The 21,395-nt window shown below is 36.4% G+C and overlaps 1 protein-coding gene and 1 long non-coding RNA gene across 3 annotated transcripts in view; one reads left to right on the forward strand and one right to left on the reverse strand.

Annotated features, from left to right (window-relative positions):
* LOC125787359 (uncharacterized) overlaps nt 1-21,395 on the reverse strand; it is a 759,343-nt gene that overhangs the window by 337,562 nt on the left and 400,386 nt on the right. The gene's annotated exons all lie outside the window — the stretch shown is intronic.
* Nucleotides 1-21,395, forward strand: part of tafa1 (TAFA chemokine like family member 1) — a 300,571-nt gene that overhangs the window by 7,726 nt on the left and 271,450 nt on the right. For both annotated transcript variants that reach the window (XM_022682375.2, XM_022682377.2), the window contains exon 2: nt 5,433-5,572. In XM_022682375.2, coding sequence (XP_022538096.1) covers nt 5,449-5,572 — 124 coding nt within the window. In that variant the 5' untranslated portion in view covers nt 5,433-5,448. The remainder of the gene's footprint in view (nt 1-5,432; nt 5,573-21,395) is intronic.

Consider the following 21,395-nt stretch of genomic DNA (forward strand, 5'->3'; position numbering starts at 1 on the left):
GACGGGGGAAGTTTGCCAGCCGTGTCTCCTCGGGGATACTCGCTTCACATTTCCACAAAACTGCGGATTAAGAGAGGGATTTGCAGCATGCCTCCGCTAATGATATGCTTTAATTTGGGAGGTGATGAATATTCATGAGCTGGGTGAGCGTGGGTGGGTGTGGCGTAGCGTGGCTGAGCCGAGCGGGGGCGCTGTTTGGATAGCGAGGTGGAACGACATGGTAGATAACACTGCAACTGGTTAAAAAGTGATTTTTTTAAAGGGTTTTCTGCAAAACAAACTGATTTTATGATTATAGGCTTGGTTTAGGCCTGAATGGGCTAAAAAGTATTTATCTTTAAAGCGTCTATAGTATATACATACACATACCTGTATATATTTTATATCCTCCCATCAGAAAATTGCCTTTCTTGCCTTCTCTACTCCATTATACTTCATTTTTTCTTTTTATTTTGACCTTTTTACCTCATATGAAAACACTCTAGTAGCCATATAAAAACATTAAACATTAAATTAAAAGATGGTGGGAATCCCAGTCAAAAGTTTCTACAGCCAGTCTAGACAGAAACATGGTAAAAATCTGATCCAGTTTTATGTTTGAAACTAGTTTATTTACTTACTGTAGAAAGTTAAATTTTAGTTTTTAGACTAATTGTGTCCTTCTGATTCCAAATAACAAGGATTATTTTTAAATGTTAAAAAAAATAGTAAACTACTGTCTCCATATAAGGACATTCTTTTTTGCAGTAATAACTACCTGTACAAAGACAAATAAGTTTAGCTTTTATCCTTATTAATCCTAAATAAAGAGCTAGGAGAAATAAAAAAAAAATTACACCAAGCAAAAGTCGGGTTTCATATTTTTTTCCTAGCCATGTGCTTTATTGTTCTTCTTGTCTTCGCCCATGTCTTCAGTGCTTCCATGTATGTCATTTATAGCTCCGCCTCCTCGTTACCTGTCCCCAGGAGTTTCTTGTTTCCTGTTATTTCCATGTATGGATATAGCCCCTTTGTCCTTGTACATCTTTACATCTGTTAGGTTGCAGGTTTTTCTTTGTTTTCAGTCTGAGTGTAATCTGTGTTTATTCTAGTTTATTCTTACCCTTTCTGTTTATTTATCCTGTTTTCTGTTTATTTTGTTTTATTTATGTTCAATTTAATTACTTGTGCGTCCACCTCCGCGTCTGCCTGGCAGCACCCCGACGCATCCCTTGGAAATATTAACTTTAGATTTAAATACCAAACATATTAATAACGTTGCTCATGTTAAAATCAGTGTGTAGACTTGGTTGGAAATTAATTAATGTATTACTGAACTCAACATTAAACCTTATAGTGTATAGTTTTAAAAGGGAAAACTGAAGCACACACCAACATACACTTTTAAACGTCAAAAGTTTGGACACACCTTCTCATTTGATGTATTTTTGTAGCTTTTTCTTATTTTTCCTACATTGAAGTAAATGAATACTGAAGCAATCTAAGGGCCACGTTCACATTACCAAGCTGAAGTGACCCAAATCTGTGATTTTTTTGCTCAATGTGGCTCAGATCTGATGTTTTTAATGGCTGTGTGAACGTGCCAAATCTGATTTTTGCGTCACTTTCATATGTGGTCCTAAATCACATACATATCTGATCCACGGACATGCGACCTGAATGTGAATGGTCAAATACGAATTAATTTGAACGTCTTTGCTTTTTGCTTTTATGCCTTAGCTTCAGCATTAGCGCTTTGTGCTTCTCCCTCGTACCCACACTGCATCTCTTGGTGCTGCTGTGCAGCTATAGCTGCAAAAAAAAAAAAAAAACAGCAAAAGCAAACAGCCTGGCCTTTTTTCACCTCCTTGACCTGAGCATGAACTTCAGACCAGCTGTTTACTCTCCACTCCAGCAAAAAACGCATCCATTTCTCTTTATAAAGCTACGAGTCGTCTCTCAAATATGAGTTTTTTCTGTTTTTGGTGAGGAAGGAGACATTTACACACATTTACAAACGCCGTTTGTTCACACTACACACAGATACAGACCACTTATATTTGTGAATGTGAGCAGTCAAGATAGCCAAACCCGATCTGAGCAAAAAGCAATGTGAATTCAAACAATGTGGCTTGTAGTGTGAACGTGGTCTAAAAGCATTGTTGAAACCTTTAGGTTAGGCTCTTATCTTTGGTGTTTAAAAGTTTGGATAAGTTTTGTATTAATCTACAATGGAGAACGGTTTAAAATAATGCAAAAACACAAAATTTAAGGTGTTTCCAAACTTTTAACAGCTTCTTTTGACAGCTTCCCAGAGCTTTTTGGAGGTCCGTAGCATCATAATTTTAATATCAGTCTCTGTGTTGTATTAACGTAACCTACCATTAAAATTTCATTTAATTCATTATTTTAGCAGAAAGATAAAAAGCAAGACTGCTTCTGTGAGTCGAAAAAATGAACAGCATGAGGATAATTCCTGCTGGTTGCAGTTCAGGAACAACAGTGGCATTGTCAGCCTCCCCCTGCATGTTGGTGCTTAATCTGATTTGGCCCACCAATTGAGTCCGGAATGAACAATGGGCCTAAATTTGAGCTGGATAAATGCGCTCGCCTGAAAGAGTCAGCTCCGGTGCCATCTTTTTTTAGAGCTGAGCCTTTAATGTAGCGCTTTTCAGACAAGCGCTTGTGGAGCGCAGAGCACAATTGAGGTGTTTAATCAACGCCAGGCAGTGTGTGCTGTTTGCGGAGCGGCCTCGCAGTAGACTGTCGTTACCTGTAAATAAGTGTTATGAAGACATTGGGCTCCAAAGCAAAGCCAGGGAGGATACACACAGAGTGGTGCGCAAGAATTCAGCCGGCAACCATTAGAAAACATTTGAGAGAGAGATTTAATGTCTTAACGGTAATGTGGCGCTCTTACTTCGCTCTCTTAGGCCTAATTATCGCCAAAGTCTTGATGATTTGTTTGGTATAACCATTACTAAAACAAGCACACATATGGTGCAACCCTCCCAAATCATGCTGTCCCAATAAAATCTGTAAAAACTGTACATCATGTTCTTTATGAGGGGTTTCAAAAGGGTAGGTTTCTACAGTAACTTAAACCGCAACAATGCACCAACCCAACTACAGATTGGGGTACCACTTTAAAATAAGACTACCTTTATGAAGGCTTTATAAATGGTTTACAATTAGTTTATTAATGGTTACTAATTAGGTTGTACATGTCTTAAAATCATTAATAATCATTAAAAATCTATAATAATACATACATAGAAAGGGCAACAATATAGATGGCTGTGGGTTCACTACGTGGCAAACAACAGGTCATTGTTGCCCTTTCTACGTATGTGTTATAACTGATTATTAATGATTTTTAAATAGTAATCATTAATAAACTAATTCTAAACTATTTATAAGCCCTTTATAAAGGTACTCTTATTTTAAAGTGGTACCCGAATTGGATATAGCTCTAATAAGGCTCTAATAAAGCTTTAATAAAGCCTGAGTTCACTGATAAAACTAAAAAAAATCTAAAAGATGATACAACAAGCTATTTAACAGATACCATAGAAGAGCCACTTTAGTTTTCAAAAAGATTCATATCTTTACTTGATTCAAATCGTAAGGTTCACAGAAGTGTTTCTTAAATGTTATCAGGTATACTTTTGCTTTGTTTGATTGCCTCCACAGTTCTTAAATAAAATGATCTTAATGACAGAATTGGACATAGAAACGAAACGCTAGGGATTATTGCCGTAACAGCCTGAGTATACTGATAAATCACGTTGCTGGCCAGTTATTTATCTTAGTCTTACTCTGCTGTACTAAAGCCTGAGTAAACTGATAAAACTATCTAAAAGATGCTACAACAAGTTATTTAACAGATGCCATAGATGAGCCACTTTAGTTTTTTTGTTTTTATAAAGATCCATATCTTTAAGGAAATAGGAAATTAAAGTGTTAAGTGTTTCTTAAATAGTATCACTCAAATAATTTTGTTTTTTTGGGGGGAATGGAATGCTAGTATCTTGATGTTGTCTCAGAGAAACTAATGCATATCTTGATCTGCTGTATATCAGTGATCTGCTTGGGCATAATTGCCTCAACAGGTCTTAATCAAAATGGTCCTAACTATAGAATTAAGCAAACCTACCTTAGACAGACTTTCTATTGTTACAGAGCTCAGCTCAAGTCTGAGTAGACTGATAAATCACTGTGCTGAGCAGTTATTTATCTCAGTCTTACTGTGCTGTACTAAAGGCTGAGTAAACTGATAAAACTAAAGATGTTCAAAGAGTTCTTTAACAGATATCTTAGAAGAGCAATGCATATCTTCAAGGAAATTAAAGAATTAAAGAACCTTAACCTGACTCCGATTATAAGGTTCACACATCTTTTTTTTTTTTTACAAAATTATAGCACTCAATTTTGCTTTATAAGGGTGCATTTAAATGCTTGTATGATGTTCTTGTCTCAGTGAAACCAATGCATATCATGATCTACTGTATACGTGCATTTGGCATAATTACCTCAACAGGTCTTAATTGAAATGGTCTTAGCTACAGAATTAAACATAGAAACAAAGCACTTGAGAAAAAGTGCCAATACATTGTTATATAATGTTATATATATATATATATATATATATATATATATATATATATATATATATATATATATATATATATATACATATTTTTTTTTTTTTTTTTTTTTTTTTTTTTTTACAGAGCTCAGCTAAAGCCTAAGTATACTGATAAATCAATGTGCAGGTCAGCTATTTAACCTGCATTGCAGAGATCAACTAAAGCTTGAGTAGACTGATAAAACCAAAGGTTCTACAAGAGTTCCTTAGAAGATGCCATTGAAGAGTTGCTTTAGTTTCCATACAAAACCGAATCTCTGTAAATAAAGTAAATAAAAAAAGTCAAGAACCTTTACTTAATGCCAAGTTTAAGGGTCTTCAAAATCTTCAAAGTCTCTTTTTACACACATTAAAATTGTGCGAATTAATTAATTAATTAATACATGCCTTTTTTTTTTTGCATTTCGAACCATGCAAGGTGTACTTTTCCCGTCGCTACGATAGCGAAGACACACCGACACACCCTAAATCATTCCGTATGGTACACAGTTGCCTTTTTCTAGTGTATATCTTCTACCTGATGTGGTTCTTCAGTGGAATAATTCAACAAATGTTTTTTTTTTCTTTTTTTTTTTTATTGTGTCCTCTATTGTCCTCTAATACAGATTATGCAAGATCTATGTTTAAACTAAAAGCCTTAGATGAATAGTCTGGATGCTTATGGTTATATAGGGTTCAATACATATAGAACACATATTGTCCAAACCTTAATTCATACTGTAGACGTCTGTAAATTGCCTCCATTATCCACAATTACATCTTTTTACATCCTTATCTAACCTGCTGTTTTCTCGTCTCGCTACAGCCTCCAGTCTCCTGCCATGTCGTGGTTTCTGTGCTTGTGGATAGCTGTTAGCTGCCTCGTGCTCTGCCAGGCCACTCTTTACGAGACCATCCAGCAGCACCACATCCACCGGCCCGGTCGAAACACCATCCAGACCCTCGGTGAGTGCCTCCCCCTTTTTTTTTCAGATCCTCTATACTGCTCTATCCACGCGATGCCACGTATCTCCGCCATCATCCGCATGGCATCTTATTTCCTCTGTGTCTGTCTTTCCTCCTGCGGTGTCTATTTTCTTTATGTCTATACTCCGTCGCTCCGCGAGCCTGCTCTATTTTCTGCTCGAGTGTCTGCCCACTGAGCAAATCAACAGCGTGGTTTGAGGTGTCTCTTAAGATATGCTGGGGATCCTTCTGCGAGGGCGCTCTGTTACGGAGATGACAAGTGTGTGGACATTTCCCGGTGTTTACATTTTACCTCGGCTTGCCTGCTCTGCTGATTTTTAGATATGTTTCGTATATATGGATATGGATGGGTTGATCCTTAAGCCCTGAGCAAGGGTATTTATAGACCAGATTCATAAAGAATGTAGGATTAGAATTGATGTCTGTAGTGATTTTTAACTTTGATTTATCAGTCTACTCAGGCTTTAGTAGAATTGAGTAACACTGAGACACTAAGCGATAAAGTCAGTTCGCTTGTTTGGCTATTGGTCTACTTTGATTTATCAGTCTACTCAAGCTTTAGTTGAACTCTTTAGTAACACTGAGACACTAAGCGATAAAGTCAGTTAGCTTCTTTGGCTATTGGTATACTTTGATTTATCAGTCTACTCAGGCTTTAGTAGAACTGAGTAACACTGGGACACTAAGTGGTAAATCATTAAATTAGTAAAGTAATTCAATTTTTTGGCTATGAGTGAACTTTGATTTATCAGTCTACTCAAGCTTTAGTAGAACTGAGTTACACTGCGACACTAAGCAGTAAAGTCAGTTTGCTTGTTTGGCTATGAGTGAATTTTGATTTATCAGTCTAAGCTTTAGTAAAACTGAGCAACATTGTGATACTGAGAGGTCAAGTCAGTTTGCTTCTCTGGCTATTGGTCTACTTTGATTTATCAGTCTACTCAACACTGCGATACTTAGCAGTAAAGTCAATTAGATTTTTTGGCTATGAGTTAACTTTGATTTATCAGTCTACTCAGGCTTTAGTAGAACCCTTTAGTAACACTGAGACACCAAGCAGTAAAGTCAGTTTGGTTCTTTGGCTATTGGTCTACTTTGATTTATTAGTCTACTCAGGCTTTAGTAGTACTCTTTAGTAAAAATGAGATACTAGGCGATAAAGTCAGTATGCTTGTCTGGCTATTGGTCTACTTTGATTTATCAGTCTACTCAGGCTTTAGTAGAACTCAGTAGCAATAAAGTCAGTTTGATTTTTTTGGCTTTCTTGGTCTACTTTGATTTATCTGTTTGTTCAAGCTATTAATCTACTCAACACTGGGATACTCAGCGGTAAATTCGATTAGATTTATTGGCTATGAGTGACCTTTGAGTTATCAGTTTACTCAGGCTATAGTAGAACTAAGTACTACTGCAACACTAAAAGGTCATGTTATTTTGATTTCTTGGCTATTGGTCTATTTAGAAAATTTTCTTTGAAAGTGTTTGGCTATAAGTGAACTTTGATTTATCAGTCTACTCATGCTTTAGGAGAATAAGTAACTGGCTATTGGTCTACTTTAATTTGTCGGTCGACTTAAGCTTTAGTGGAACTCAGTAACCCTAAGCAATAAAGTCAGTTTGCTGGTTTGGCTACTGGTCTACTTTGATGTATTACTATATGCTAGCTTTATTAGAATTCAGTAACAATACAACACTAAGCAGTAAAGTCAGTTTGCTTGTTTAGCTGTTGGTCTACTTTGATTTATCAGTCTACTCAGGCTTTAGTAGAACTCAGTAGCAATAAAGTCAGTTTTTGTTCAGATTTCTTGGCTTTCTTCTTGGTCTATTTTGATTTATCTGTTTGTTCAAGCTATTAATCTACTCAACACTGCGATACTCAGCAGTAAATTCGATTAGATTTCTTGGCTATGAGTGACCTTTGATTTGTCAGTCTACTCAGGCTTTAGTAAAAATAAGTAATGCTGTGATATTAAGCAGTCAAGTCAATTTGCCTGTTTGGCTATTGGTCTACTTTGATTTATCAGTCTACTCAAGCCTTAGTAGAACTCATTAACACTACAACACTAGGAGGTTAGGTCAGTTTGCTTGTTTGGCTGTTGGTCTACTTTGATCTATGAGCTGAATGATTCGAATTCAGCTAATTTGATGCACTTTTGGGGAGAATAAACCAAAGATGCCTTTCACAGAATGAAATGCACCTCATTAGGACAGTCTCATTAGGACTAAAGCATTTGGATTAAGATGGCTCATATCTTTCACATTTTGTCTGCTGGAGAAATTTGAAATTTCACAACTCATAAAGCAAATGAAGACTCATTCAGCGGTGGCCCTTACTGCAGCGGCCGGACTGTAATTCATCAGGCAATTGGTTGTCTTTGAAAAGGATCTGAAAGCAGTAGTTTGGCCTTCTGCTTCAAATGATATCAATTAGAGATAGAGCTGGATCATATGACCTGAAATCAATTGAAATTATTGAGCATTTTAATGAATGATTAGATAAATGAATGATGAAAACAGAGTTTTATAATTTAAGGTACAAATAATGTCCAAGATGCTTAGTTGGCTCAGTGTTTAAGTTCTCCTCAATGCTGCTTTCTTGTGAAATAATTCATGTTTTTAATTGGGCAGTAAGTTGATATAAAACTGTATACAGCATTTTTCAAAATGGTTTTAGATCTGAATGTCATGTCATGAAAAAATATACAGAAAATTACTGGCAATATTTACATGCAATTCAAATATTGGATGTTTATAATATGAGACTGTAAAATATTTTACTGATTAAAAACTACTGTAATATTTGCGATATGTTCTGAATATACAAAGCATTGTAAAACATTTATTGTAAAGTTACTTTATTGTAAAGTTACTGGCATCTACTATTTTGGTGTCTGGGCTGTAAAATACTTGTACATTTACAGAAAATGACTGGCGGTTTTAATGGCATGTTGCAAATAGCATTGTAAATACTTATACTCAAATTTTACTGTAAAAACTGTAAAAACTCAGTAAAATGCAACATATCTACAGTAATACGGTAATCTACACTATGTTTGTATCTAAAGAAAACATGCTGTACATATTTACAGTAATATATTTCATGTAACTGTATGGACTGATTAAAATACTCATCACAATCATACACAATTTAGAGCAACTTCATACAGAAATTAAACATACTGTTGCATTACTTTTTCTTTTATACTTTGTGGTAAAAGGTTACAAGAGAGTGTGTAGAGGGTGAAAAGTAGGGAAGAATACAATAATAATGTACCATTATTTATGAATACAGGATGTAATTCTAAGTATTTACTGTAAAATTACAGTCATTTTCCACCGTGTGACCTGGGTTTTGATGTTTTGTAATTTATGGTTTGCTTTACGAGTAATGTAGCTAAAAAAAATTGAAAAAGGAAACGTACAGCTCTGAAAAAAAAAACAAAAACAAGAGACCACATAAAAATGAAGAGTTTCTTTGATTTTACCAATTTGAAAACCTCTGGAATATAATCAAGAGGAAGAGCTGAACCAAGCTGAACTGCTTAAATGTTTGCACCAGGAGTGAAGCAGCATAAAGTTATCCAAAAGCAGTGTGTAAGACTGGTGGAGGAGAACATGATGCCAAGATGCATGATTTTTGCATTATTTGAGTCATTTCTCATTTTCTGCAAATAAATGCTCTAAATGACAATCTATTTATTTGGAATTTGGAGGAAATGTTGTCTGTAGTTTATAGAACAAATCAAACATATACCTATTGTCACAGATGAGAGTGATGGACGTAGGTGCAGATATCTTACAAAATTATTTATTAAACAAATAAGATGAATAAAGCCAAAACTGAAAACAAAAACTCATAAAAACAAGACTAGGATATATTTTAAACTAAGACAAAGACAATGAAAACTAAGGAAACAAGAAACTCTAAAAAAAAGAGTATCTTTAAACAATGAATAACTAGAAAAATACAAAACAGACCTGGATATAAGTACTTAGGGATTCTAAAGAACACAAAACACAAACTCAACACTCACATATATGGTCACAAAGATACAAAATACAAAACTTGGATGTACGGAAGACAAGGATACAAAAGACTCCGCAAGCAAACGCTCATACGCTGGGCTATTTATACACAGGGAGGGTGAAGACAGGTAATGAGGGGGCGGGGTTACAAACAAGACACAAGGTGACACTGATGGCTAGGGCGGGGCTAGGGCGGGGCCAGGGCGGAGACAGGACACTAACAAAACAATGCCATGTGCTCAATATTAAGAGACAAGACAGGTCTCTTAATATTTTCCAGAGCCACTTCCCCCTACCTGACACAGATTGTGTTACGATTGGTTTTAAACACTGTATGACGCTCTGTTACCTATAAACGGTCCTGTAGATTGATGTAACTGGTTAGTAGAGGTAATGAAAGAGTTGGTAAGGAGTGTGTGAAGCAGTCGTAAGCTTGTAAATGGCTGGAAGCTGTGCGCGTGATGTTGTGTGTTGTGTTGTGCTGGGTGTTGCTAGCGCTAGTTTTCTCAGGTGACGTGTTAAGCACTGGGAAGGTGAGCTCGAGCCAACCTACCCAGTCTTGCAGAACAACTCGGGTGGGATTGTGTGTGTGTGTGTGTGTGTGTTAGTGTGTGTGTGTGCTTGTACTTGTGTGTGTGAGTGTGCTCGGGGCTAAACTCCCCCATCAGTATGCTCTGAATGCCAGCTGCTTTGATCACACAGGCTCTGGTGGAAATGACAATTATGTTTCTCGTTGGCTCTTTGTAAGCATTCAGCAATTAAGCTCAGCTCCAGTTTCAGTGTGGGGGCCAGGGGGCCCGGTTCAGCAGGGCGGGTCTCACAGCCTCCTCTGCTACACGTCAGTAAGTGTAAATATATATATATATCTGAGCGAGTGTCTGGAAAATGATTTTTTTTTCCTTTTTATTAGTGGTGTCTATCGATTAAAAAATTAAATCAGATTAATCACAACAGCCTCCTGTGATAAACCACGTCATTAACGCACTTATTCTTCTTAAGACAAACATTTTTATAGTGTATATTTAACAATATTACATGAGATGGAGTGCTATATAGTGTAATATTGGCACTGCTATGCTGCAATCGTAGGCATGAGGCCACAGGCCGAATACTTTAGAGCAGCACAGCAGTGCCAATATTACAAGTTATAGCATGAACCTCCAGCGTATTATTGCGATTTTATCACAGTTCCATATCCATTTATTGCTGTTTACTGAAAGATGAGTTTGAGCTAAAGAGGATGAGAAATTACGATCTGTTCGGTTCTAAACACTCCGCGTGTTAAAATAGTTCCATTGCTGCTCTGTTTGTGGCTGCACTGTAAGCTCCGCTTTATCGGCCGTTTCAGTCAAAATTGTGGAATTCCAAGCTTACTGTAAGTAAACCTAAGCGCTTTACTCACCCAGATAAACATTTTTCAGAAGGGAAATCTGTGTAGATTAAAGTCCAGCACTCGTTTGACTGAAAGAAAATGTTTTTTTTAAGGATTAAAGTTTTGTTTACCTCGGCGCCACACAGCGGCAAGACCTGCAAAATTATAACATTTCACCTTACATTCAGCTTAAAATACCCGATATTAACTGGAAAATATATACATTTAAGTTTTTATTTTAATAAAAACAACTCTTAACCTGATATTGGTGGCTGATAATGTGTGTAATAATGCGTATTTTCGATTCGCTGGGCTAATTCGCCGCCTATTGGTTTCTTCACTGTGACTTTATGGGATCCAGCGGCTCCCAGTAGTGTATAATAACGTCGCATTTGATTTGAATTTGGTTTGTAAGTGCTGCATCGTTCCTAGGTTACCTGTAGCAATGGTCAGATCGAGACCAGATCACATTCTCACAACAAGAGAACCTCTCCAGAAAAAAAAAAATCTGCAAGTTTGGCAGAGCAGATTACAACAGTGACCTCTGACCCTACATTTATATCTTTAAACTAGCTTTAAAAAAGAAGGACTTTCTCTAATGAAAATGTTTACTAGTGTTCCTGGGTGGTTATGGATTGGACTGATAAGTCTCTCACATGTTTTGTTTTTTATTTTAATTAACTACCCATAATGCAGCAGTACAAATGTTTTTTAGGGCTGTGTATTTTGGAATATGGAGCGATCAACACGTAGACAAGATATATATATATATATATATATATATATATATATATATATATATATATATATATATATATATATATATATATATATATATATATATATATAAATAGATATATTTAGAGAGTGTTGGGATCCAAAAAAAAAAAAATTCCCAACATATAGCATATCATCAATATGCAAGATTGATGGTTAAAATATAAAATATTTATATTAATTTATATATGTATATGTTTATAATCACAAGTCAAAATTACATTTTTAACACATAATTAAGAAGTAATGACATAACCTGTAATAATAATTGTAAAACATCTGTAGTTACACTGTTATTACATGATTGTTACTATGTAACTACACAGTTATTACCCAGACACTTATTATAATGTAGGACCTAGGCAGAGAAACAGATACAGAACTAGAGTAAAAATGAGGAAGACATAATATGTTGATGGTGTCTAATACAAAAAAAAATCCTTATTTTTCTCAACTTGAAATAAATGTGTTTTTTTATTTATTTCACTATAATCAGGCAATCTTGGAACGTGGCTTCAGGGATAAGCGGATGCCAAAACAATCTAGAAACCAAACAAATGAACTAATCAAGGAAAGAAAAATCCAATCAATTCACCTGACTACCTCCTCCTCCTCAAAAGCAGGAGAAAAGAAAGAATAAACACCACCACTGCTTTCACCTTCAACACAAGGAGTAAAAAAACTCTTACATCAAGGTTTCATCACTGAGTTCCAACTTCAAACCAACACTCAACATCAAACCAACGCTCAACGTGAGTGTTCTACGTCTTCTGCAGAAATACAGTAGTAAACGTGTAATAAATGATATTGGCACTCACGGACATTGGGTTTGTTGTAAAGGGCATGTGTGGGGTGGGGTTAAACCATGAATGTAACACTACAGGTATGTGTAAAGATGTTAAATGCCTTTCTTGTACCTTTATCTAATATTTAGACATTAATAACAAATATCTTTCACTTCAGGTAATCATAGACAGTCACCTACATCAACAACACCTGATTACTGAACTGTTTTCACCTGTTGTTCGTGACCCTGCTTCATTTAAACCTGCTTTAATGTGTGTTTCCTTTGCGAAGTATTGCCAACTATCATTGTTTCTCAGCAAGTTGGTAGTTGTCTGAAGCAGTTTTGCTTTGATGTTTTTGCTAATGCCATGTTCACACTACACAACATCCAGAGCCTTCATATTGTAGTATCCTTTCCACTGCACCATTGGGTAAAATCATATTAATTTGCATAATACATGACTGATCAGCAATGCAGAGTCAAAGTTATGTAGATACAAAATCTTTCACCAGGAGGAACCCACGAAAAAAAAAAAAACCTCCCAAGTCTATCTGCTGTTCCATTGGAAACAAATGATAGAACTGATGGGATATGCTTTATTTCGACTTCTATTTAAACTGTCTTTAAAAAAAAACCCTTGCTATTGCACTCTGATTGGCTGCTATACCTAGTTAATCCACAAGGGAATAAACGAAAAAAAAAAAAAAACAATTCCAAAGCATGTTTTCACAGCATTTTTAACTCTGGTGGACTACATTTACATTTATGGCATTTAGCTGATGCTCTTAGTTACTCCATAGTTACTATTGTTATTACTATTACAGAGGTGAGTCAATAATGTAGTGTTTTTAGGCAAATTGCCCAAGGACTCTTATTGGTGTAGAGCAGCATTCAGTCACCCAGGGGAGGAATTGAACTGTAGTTTCCCTCAGGAAGTGGTAAATGGCACACTGCCACACCAACCACTATGCATGTATTCCATACATCTGTTTGTATGGTTTGAATGAAAACTAGTTTTATCATTTAGTAAATGTTGCAGAATATTTTAAACATTTTGTTTTCTATTCCTGATACAAATTCTGACGTTATTTTACTTTTAATTGTTCTTATAACATGATGTCACTTTAGGGACTAGCGTATGTAGGATATAAGATTGCTTATACAGTATATGACTCACATTTTTCAAATCTCCTGTTTGTCCTATATACTGCTCTGAAAAAAAAAAATACACCAAAAATACACCACTTAAAAAACCTGTTGATACCTCTGGAATATAATCAAAAGGAAGATGGACTGAACTGCTTGATTTTTTACACCAGGAGTAAAGGCATAAAGTTATTCAAAAGCAGTGTGTAAGACTGGTGGAGGAGAACATGATGCCAAGATGCATAAAAACTGTGATTAAAAACCAGGGTTATTCCACCAAATATTGATTTCTAAACTCTTAAAACTTTTTTGTTATTTGAGCCATTTCTCATTTTATGCAAGTAAATTCCTTTGAATTCCTATTTTTATTTTGAGTTTAGGAAACATTTTGTCCATAGTTTATTGAATGTTCATTTTACTCAAACATAGCAAAATCAGAGAAACTGATTTCATGTGGGCTTGTGCTCTACTTTGCGAAGTATTGCCAACTCCCGCTGTTAGATATAGAGTGGTCCTTGTTTGTATTGTCTTCTCAATAGTTTGAACTCATGTTGTCTTGTAATTTATTGACAGGAAGAGAGAAATCCTTGGAGTTTTGGACTACGAAGTCTGTATTAGTCGTAGCAACATTTAGTTAAATGTTAGTTAAATGTTAGTTGAGCATCTACAAGGTTTTAACAATGGACCGTCCATGTAAAGTGTTCGCTAAATTCCTTCTAAAAGAAAAAAAAGCTTTTTGATGGAAACGTACAGTAGTTACTAAACGAGATAAAGGGGCGGAGTCTCTCTGCTACTCTCTGAGCTCGTTAATGCTTTTGTGGGCTAAAAGCTATGGTAATTATCGCCTAGAAAATCGAGGGGATGAATTTTTAAACCTTTTTCTTTTTCCCCCTCACACGTTTTCATCAGGCCCAGCAGAGCACGGTGGCGGAGATGTACAAGCAAGAGAGCACGGCCTACAGAAAGTGGCCTGTAAATTATAGATGGGGTCAGTTTAACAACAAAAGGAAATCATCACTCTTTCAACAGACATTAGATACCATCGCATGCAAGCGGAGAAAAAAAGAAAAAAAGAAAAACGCATTTCTTGGAGCTGCGCCAGAGCGAAAAGAGAGAGGGGGTGATTTACAGGGTGTAGTTTTGTTGGTTTTTCCTTTGTTTAAATATATAAAAGCACCCATGCATTCTTATACACCCAGCCAATCACAGCCTTACACATACCTAAACATCTATACTCTATATATGCTCACTTAGGGCTTTTTTTTCCCACTCTCCTGGCTGAACAGATTATAGCACCCTTAATGGCCATCTGAGACCGAACCCCATAAGTGCAACAACAGACACTTTTTCAGCATGATTGACTGCAGTGGCTGCGCTCTGCAAACACCACGCTAATGCAATTACCAGGGTTCCTCAAAAGCAGTGTAGCTTGAAAAGCCGAATAAAGCCTTATTTGGATGATTATATTCTGTGGCGTAGACTAGTGTATGTGGGATATAAGTTTGGTTATATACGACTCTACAACTCAAAAAATTAGAATGCCATAGAAAAGCTACTTTTATTTCAGTAATTCAGTTCAAAATTGTAAGACTTATATATTATATAGAGGTATTACACACAGAGTGTTCTCTTTTTATAAATGCTTTAAATATTATGACAATATTTTATTAGGTATTTAGGAGAAATTTGTATGGGAGAAATAAATATATACTAGTGCATCACAATAAAATAAAATATTATTGAAAAGCTACTTTATTTTAGTAATTCAATAAAAAAAGTGAAACTCATATTTTATGTACATCTATTTATTTTAAGCATTTATTTTTTTATTTTTGATGATTATAGCTTACAATCAATGAAAACCCAAAAACCAGTGTCTCAGAAAATTAGAATATTATATGAGACCAATTGGTACTTTTGGCTACAGTGTGGGCAGTGTGCCAAGTCCTGCTGGAAAATGAAATCCTCATCTCCATAAAAGTTGTCAGCATATATATATATATACATATATATATATATATATATATATATATATATATATATATATATATATATATATATATATATATATATATACATTTCCTCTTATTAATAAATGTATTCAATGTTCTGTTACCAATAAATAATGCTCTACATTACACATCGTACACTATGCAGGCAGTAGAGTGTAATTTGGGATTAAAACTCTCAGTTTTTGAGTTTTCTTCCTTATTTGTGTTTAAAAGTAGCTAGAAATGTGTGGTATATATGTAGCGTCAGCGTCAGTGCTTATTACACTCCTTTATTAAAAACTGTTTGCTTGTGGGCTTGTGCTCCCCTTCGCAAAGTATTGCCAACTACAGGAGCTGGTCAATGAAACTGAAACACCTGGTTTTAGATCACAATAATTTATTGTGGTGACGGACAGTTCTGGTGGAAACAGGAGAGTTGAGGTGCACGTTGAATTCTGCCGTGATTTGATCAGCCGTGGTTTTATGTTTTTTGGATACAATCCGGGTTAGCATCTGAACATCCCTTTCAGACAGCTTCCTCTTACAGCGTCCACAGTTAATCCTGTTGGATGTGGTTGGTCCTTCTTGGTGGTATGCTAACATTACCCTGGATACCGTGGCTCTTGATGCATCACAAAGACCTGCTGTCTTGGTCACAGATGCACCAGCAAGATGTGCACCAACAGTTTGTCCTCTTTTGAACTCTGGTATGTCACCCATAATGTTGTGTGCATTGCAATATTTTGAGCAGAACTGTGTCTTACCCTGCTAATTGAACCTTCACACTCTGCTCTTATTTAGCCATGAAACCTCCCACACTAAAATGACAGGTGTTTTTAGTTTCATTGTCCAACCCCTGTTTTACACTTTCCAGTAAACAACTTCAACGATGACATACAGCTCTCGAAAAACATATTTTGTTAGAAAAAAACATGCAACAATTGATTTGATGTCATTGTGATTATCTGGCCTTACTTTTTCTACTCTTTATAATTGGCTTTGTCCTTACCCAAGCTGTAAATTAACATTTATAAATCTGAATGCTGAATGATTTTTCTCAACTAATTCATGGTCATTCAACAATTTTGTTGGGTCCTGATAGTAATAGTGTTCATGAATAACCTTTTAAACATCTAAAGATAAGGTTTTTCACCAGCTAACCAATGTGGATCTTCTATGGTATGACCTAAAGAACCATTAGCAGCACCGTCATTTTTCAATGTGCTTCAATGCGTTGGTTCCAACGGGGATTTAAAGCAGTTTGCAGATGTTTACAGCACATTTCATCAATCCCAGTGCTGAAGAACAGCAAGGCAAATTAATCCAACATCTGTTCCAAGAAATTTCTGCGACCTTTCTTTTTTTTTTTTTTTTTTGTCCTACAGGTCGTTAAGTAAAGGTCATGTACTGTACATATGTGTTCATCCATGCTGTAATGATTTGGCTACAGCTAAAAAACCTTAACTGTGACCTTTTACGCATAGCAAAAAGCAATAGAAAGCAGAGTCTTAATTAACGGCTATATATCAGTATCCGCCACTTTAATTTCTGAATCAGTTTCTCTGATTTTGCTATTTATAGGTTTATGTTTGAATAAAATGAATATTGTTGTTTTATTCTATAAACAACAGACAACATTTTTCCCAAACTCCAAATAGAAACATTGTCATTTAGAGCATTTATTTGCAGAAAATGTCTGAAGAGAAATGGCTGAAATAACAAAAAGAGATGCAGAGCTTTAAGACCTCAAAAATGCAAAGAAAATAAAAGTTCATATTCATAAAGTTTTAAGAGTTCAGAAATTAATATTTGGTGGAATAACCCTGGGCGTTTTAATCACAGTTTTCATGCATCTTGGCATCATGTTCTCCTCCACCAGTCTTACACACTGCTTTTGGATAACTTTATGCCTTTACTCCTGGTGCAAAAATTCAAGCAGTTCAGTTTGGTTTGATGGCTTGTGATCATCCATCTTCCTCTTGATTATCCATCTGGTATTCACGCATTTCAAGACTTACGTCAATAGAACTCAATAAAGCGTCAATAGTTCACGTCATCTTGCCATGAGCACATGGGCCAGTGTTTAACCTCACTTACAAGATAACACCATACCTCTTGATCCCACTTGAGCTTTGCTTCACTTTGAGTAAAGTCTTCATTCCCAACCTGACTGCAGCCTATAGGCTTTGGGATGCAGCTTGTATTGTGCACGTCTTTGCGAAGTATTGCCAACTATCTGTTTTACACTGTTTGAATCAGTTTTGATGTTTCTGTTTTCTTCTGTTTGCATTGGAAAATTTAGTTTTTTTGCTTCCTTGTACAGATCTATTCAATACCGTTTGTTAGTTTTGATATTGTCTAGTATTTAGTAGCTGTTAATACCTGGATTGCTATTGGTTTAACGGCTTTGCACAGATATTAGTAATGAGTTCCCAAGGTGTCCTACAAAGGTGACGCTTCAGGAAAACTCTACGTCAATCTGTTCCATGACTTTTTCAAATTTAATCTATAAAAGGAGGGTGTGTCCACACCTACTTCACCTTTAACCAAATCAGTGTGTCTCTTTTTCTTTCTCTTTTCTTTTCCTCTGTAACAGTAGAACAGTGTGTGAGGTGATCTTTTCTCGCCTCACGCAAAATTAAATCATGTCTTTACTAATTGCTACATTAGTCTGCAGAGCCGAATGTCGATATCGCTTCAAATAACTGATCCAGCCGTGGCTGCTTTCTGGAAATATGAAAATAAAAAAAAAGAAAGAAAGAAAGAAAAAAAAAGAACGTATGATGAATGTTTGAATTAGAATTGATTTTATAATTTTAGGAGCAGCTCTCTGGTTTCATTAGGCAAGCTTTGAAATAAAAATAGGCTTTTCAGGCCAGAGACGGAGAGAGAGAAAGGCAGATCTAATATCGGGGAATGTGTTTGCCTTCTTGTTTCTTTCTTTTCATGCGCGCCTCTTTCATCATGCAATCACACTCTATTAAAAGCAGTATCCGGGATTAAAAAATGGGTTCGGCTAAGCGGGGAGTTGAGCTTGATGCATTATGAATATGTGTCATCATTTATTTAGGCAGAAAAAAAAAGAACACCGCTGGAACGCACACACTTCATATCAATGTCAGCGACGGAAGAGACGGCTCGATATTAAAAGACAGCACCCTGTTTTATATGGGAAATATTCGTAATTAGGCGTAGCTGCTGAATGACTGGCTGTGGAACAGTTACGAGTCCTTTGTGTTTCAGGATTCTGTGGGTACATATGCATAGTATGTACAGTTGCAAGAAAGTATATGAACCCTTTGGGATTACTTGGAGTTCTGCATAAATTGGTCATTAGATGTGTTCTGATCTTCATCTAAGTCACAACAATAGACAAACACAGTCTGCTTAAACTAATACCACACAAAAAAATATGTTTTATTATGTTTGCATGGTTTTAATGGAAATAACATGTTAACATTCACAGTGCAGGGTGGGGAAAAGTATGTGAACCTTTGGATTTAATAACTGGTTGACCCTCCTTTGACAGCAAAAACGTTTTTTTCTGTAGTTGCAGATCAGTAGGAATTTTGGACCGTTCCTCTTCAATAAACTGTTTCAGTTCAGCTATAATATTTTTGGGATATCTGGTGTGAATCGCTCTCTTGAGGTCATGGAACATGAGCATCTCAATTGGGTTGAGGAGGTCAGGACTGTCCAGAAGGCATATTTTTTTATGTTGAAGCCATTCAGTTGTTGTATTACCTCAATGTTTTGGGTCGTTGTCCTGTTGCATCATCTGTCCTCTGTTGAGCTTCAGTTGGTGGACAGATGGTCTTAAATTTTCCTGTAAAATGTCTTGGCAAAGCAGCCCCAAACCATGATGTCTGTTACTATGGACAATTCTAGCCAGATACCACTGGTCATGATCATTACCACCTATCGCACTGTGGACTGTAAAGTTATCCAAAAGCAGTGTGTAAGACTGGTGGAGGAGAACATGATGCCAAGATGCATGAAAACTGTGATTAAAAACCAAGTTTCTTCCACCAAATATTGATTTCTGAACTCTTAAAACTTTATGAATATGAACTTGTTTTCTTTGCATTATTTGAGGCCTGAAAGCTCTGCATCCGTTTTTGTATTTCAGCCATTTCTCATTTTCTGCAAATAATAAATGCTGTAAATGACAATATTTTTATTTGAAATTTGGGACAAATGTTGTTCGTAGTTTATAGTATAAAACAACAAAAACACTGAAAGACTGACTAAGTGGTAGATTGTCCTCAAAGCCTGTAACTTCTGAGAGGGAATCTACATGGGATCAGACTAGCTAACAATTTTTGCTTCCTGGAATGTTTTCTAAATGTTACAATCAAAGTCCTGCTTTCTAATAACGTTCTAAAAACGTAATGATCCTAACTATTATCAGTGTCACACATTTTCAGAAGGTTCCTAGAACATTTTTTCCATAATGTCACAGGCTAACCTCTAAGCTGGAACCTTGGCTGAGCGTTTTAGAATGTTCTTCATTAGCTGGGCATGATCTTTTTGCTGGTTCACAGTTTTGGTGTCCATTCTTGAGGCACTTTTGGTAGGAACTGACTGCTGCTTTCTAGGAACAGCCCTCTCCAGGAATCCTGCCTTTACATTAGGTTTGGCTCGTTCACAAAGCAGTTATACAGCTTAGAGTGAGAAAAGCAGGTGTGTGTGTGTGTGTAGAGGCTGAAATAGCAGATGCAGTGTGTGTGTGCGTGTGTGTGTGTGTGTGTACCCACGGAAATTGTTCATGCTCCGGCTGGCAGCTGTAGAGAGGCTCATAGGTAGATTTATATATACTGTGCGTCTGAGCTGTATGTATGTGAGCCGGTGTGTGTGTGTGTGTGTGTGTGTGTGTGTGTGTGTGTGTGTGCGTGTGTGTGTGAGCGGTTCAGGTTGTGGTTTAGCTCACTACACGTGTAATCCTAAACACTGCTCACACATTCCGCACAATACTGCAGGAATCCGCTTACCTCACCACACACACACACACACACACACACACACACACACACACACACACACACACACACAGATGCTTTCAGTATCTCTCTCTCTCTTTCTCTCTCTGTCCCTTTTTAGGGCTTGCATTCTGATCCAATCTCCCTTTCTTACTTGATCTCTCTTTCTCTCTCATTCCCCCTCTCTCTCACTCTCTCTCCCTCAATCATCAACCCTATCTTTTCATCTTTTACTCTCCCTCTCTCATTCCCTCTCTCTTTCTATCTCTTTACATTTTAACAATGTTCCCTCCCTCTATCTCCCTTCTCCTTTAATCCTTCTATTTCACTCAGTACATCTCTTATCCTCTCACTCATCCCACTTTTCATACTTTCATTATTCTCTCTCTCTCTCTCTCTCTCTCTCTCTCTCTATTTCTCGCCCTGTTATTCCCATGTATTTATTTTTGGTCTATATCTTTACCTTATTCCCTCATTCTCTCTCTCCCCTTCTTTCTGTCTTCCTCTTCCTCCCTCTTTCTTGTCGTCTGTTCTCTCAACTCATCTTTCTTCTTTGTCTTTCCTTTTTTCCCTCCCCCTTCTCTGTCTTCCTCTTTCTCCTCTTCAATCTCTCTTTTTCACTCGTTACATCTTTATCCTACCTTTCCCTCTTTTTCTATCCTTTCTTTCTCTCTTTCTCACACACTTGCCCTTCTCTCTCTATCTCTCTTTTCTGCCCTTTTCT

This window comes from Astyanax mexicanus, chromosome 24 (assembly GCF_023375975.1).
Source record: "Astyanax mexicanus isolate ESR-SI-001 chromosome 24, AstMex3_surface, whole genome shotgun sequence".
NCBI classification, from domain to species: domain Eukaryota; kingdom Metazoa; phylum Chordata; class Actinopteri; order Characiformes; family Acestrorhamphidae; genus Astyanax; species Astyanax mexicanus.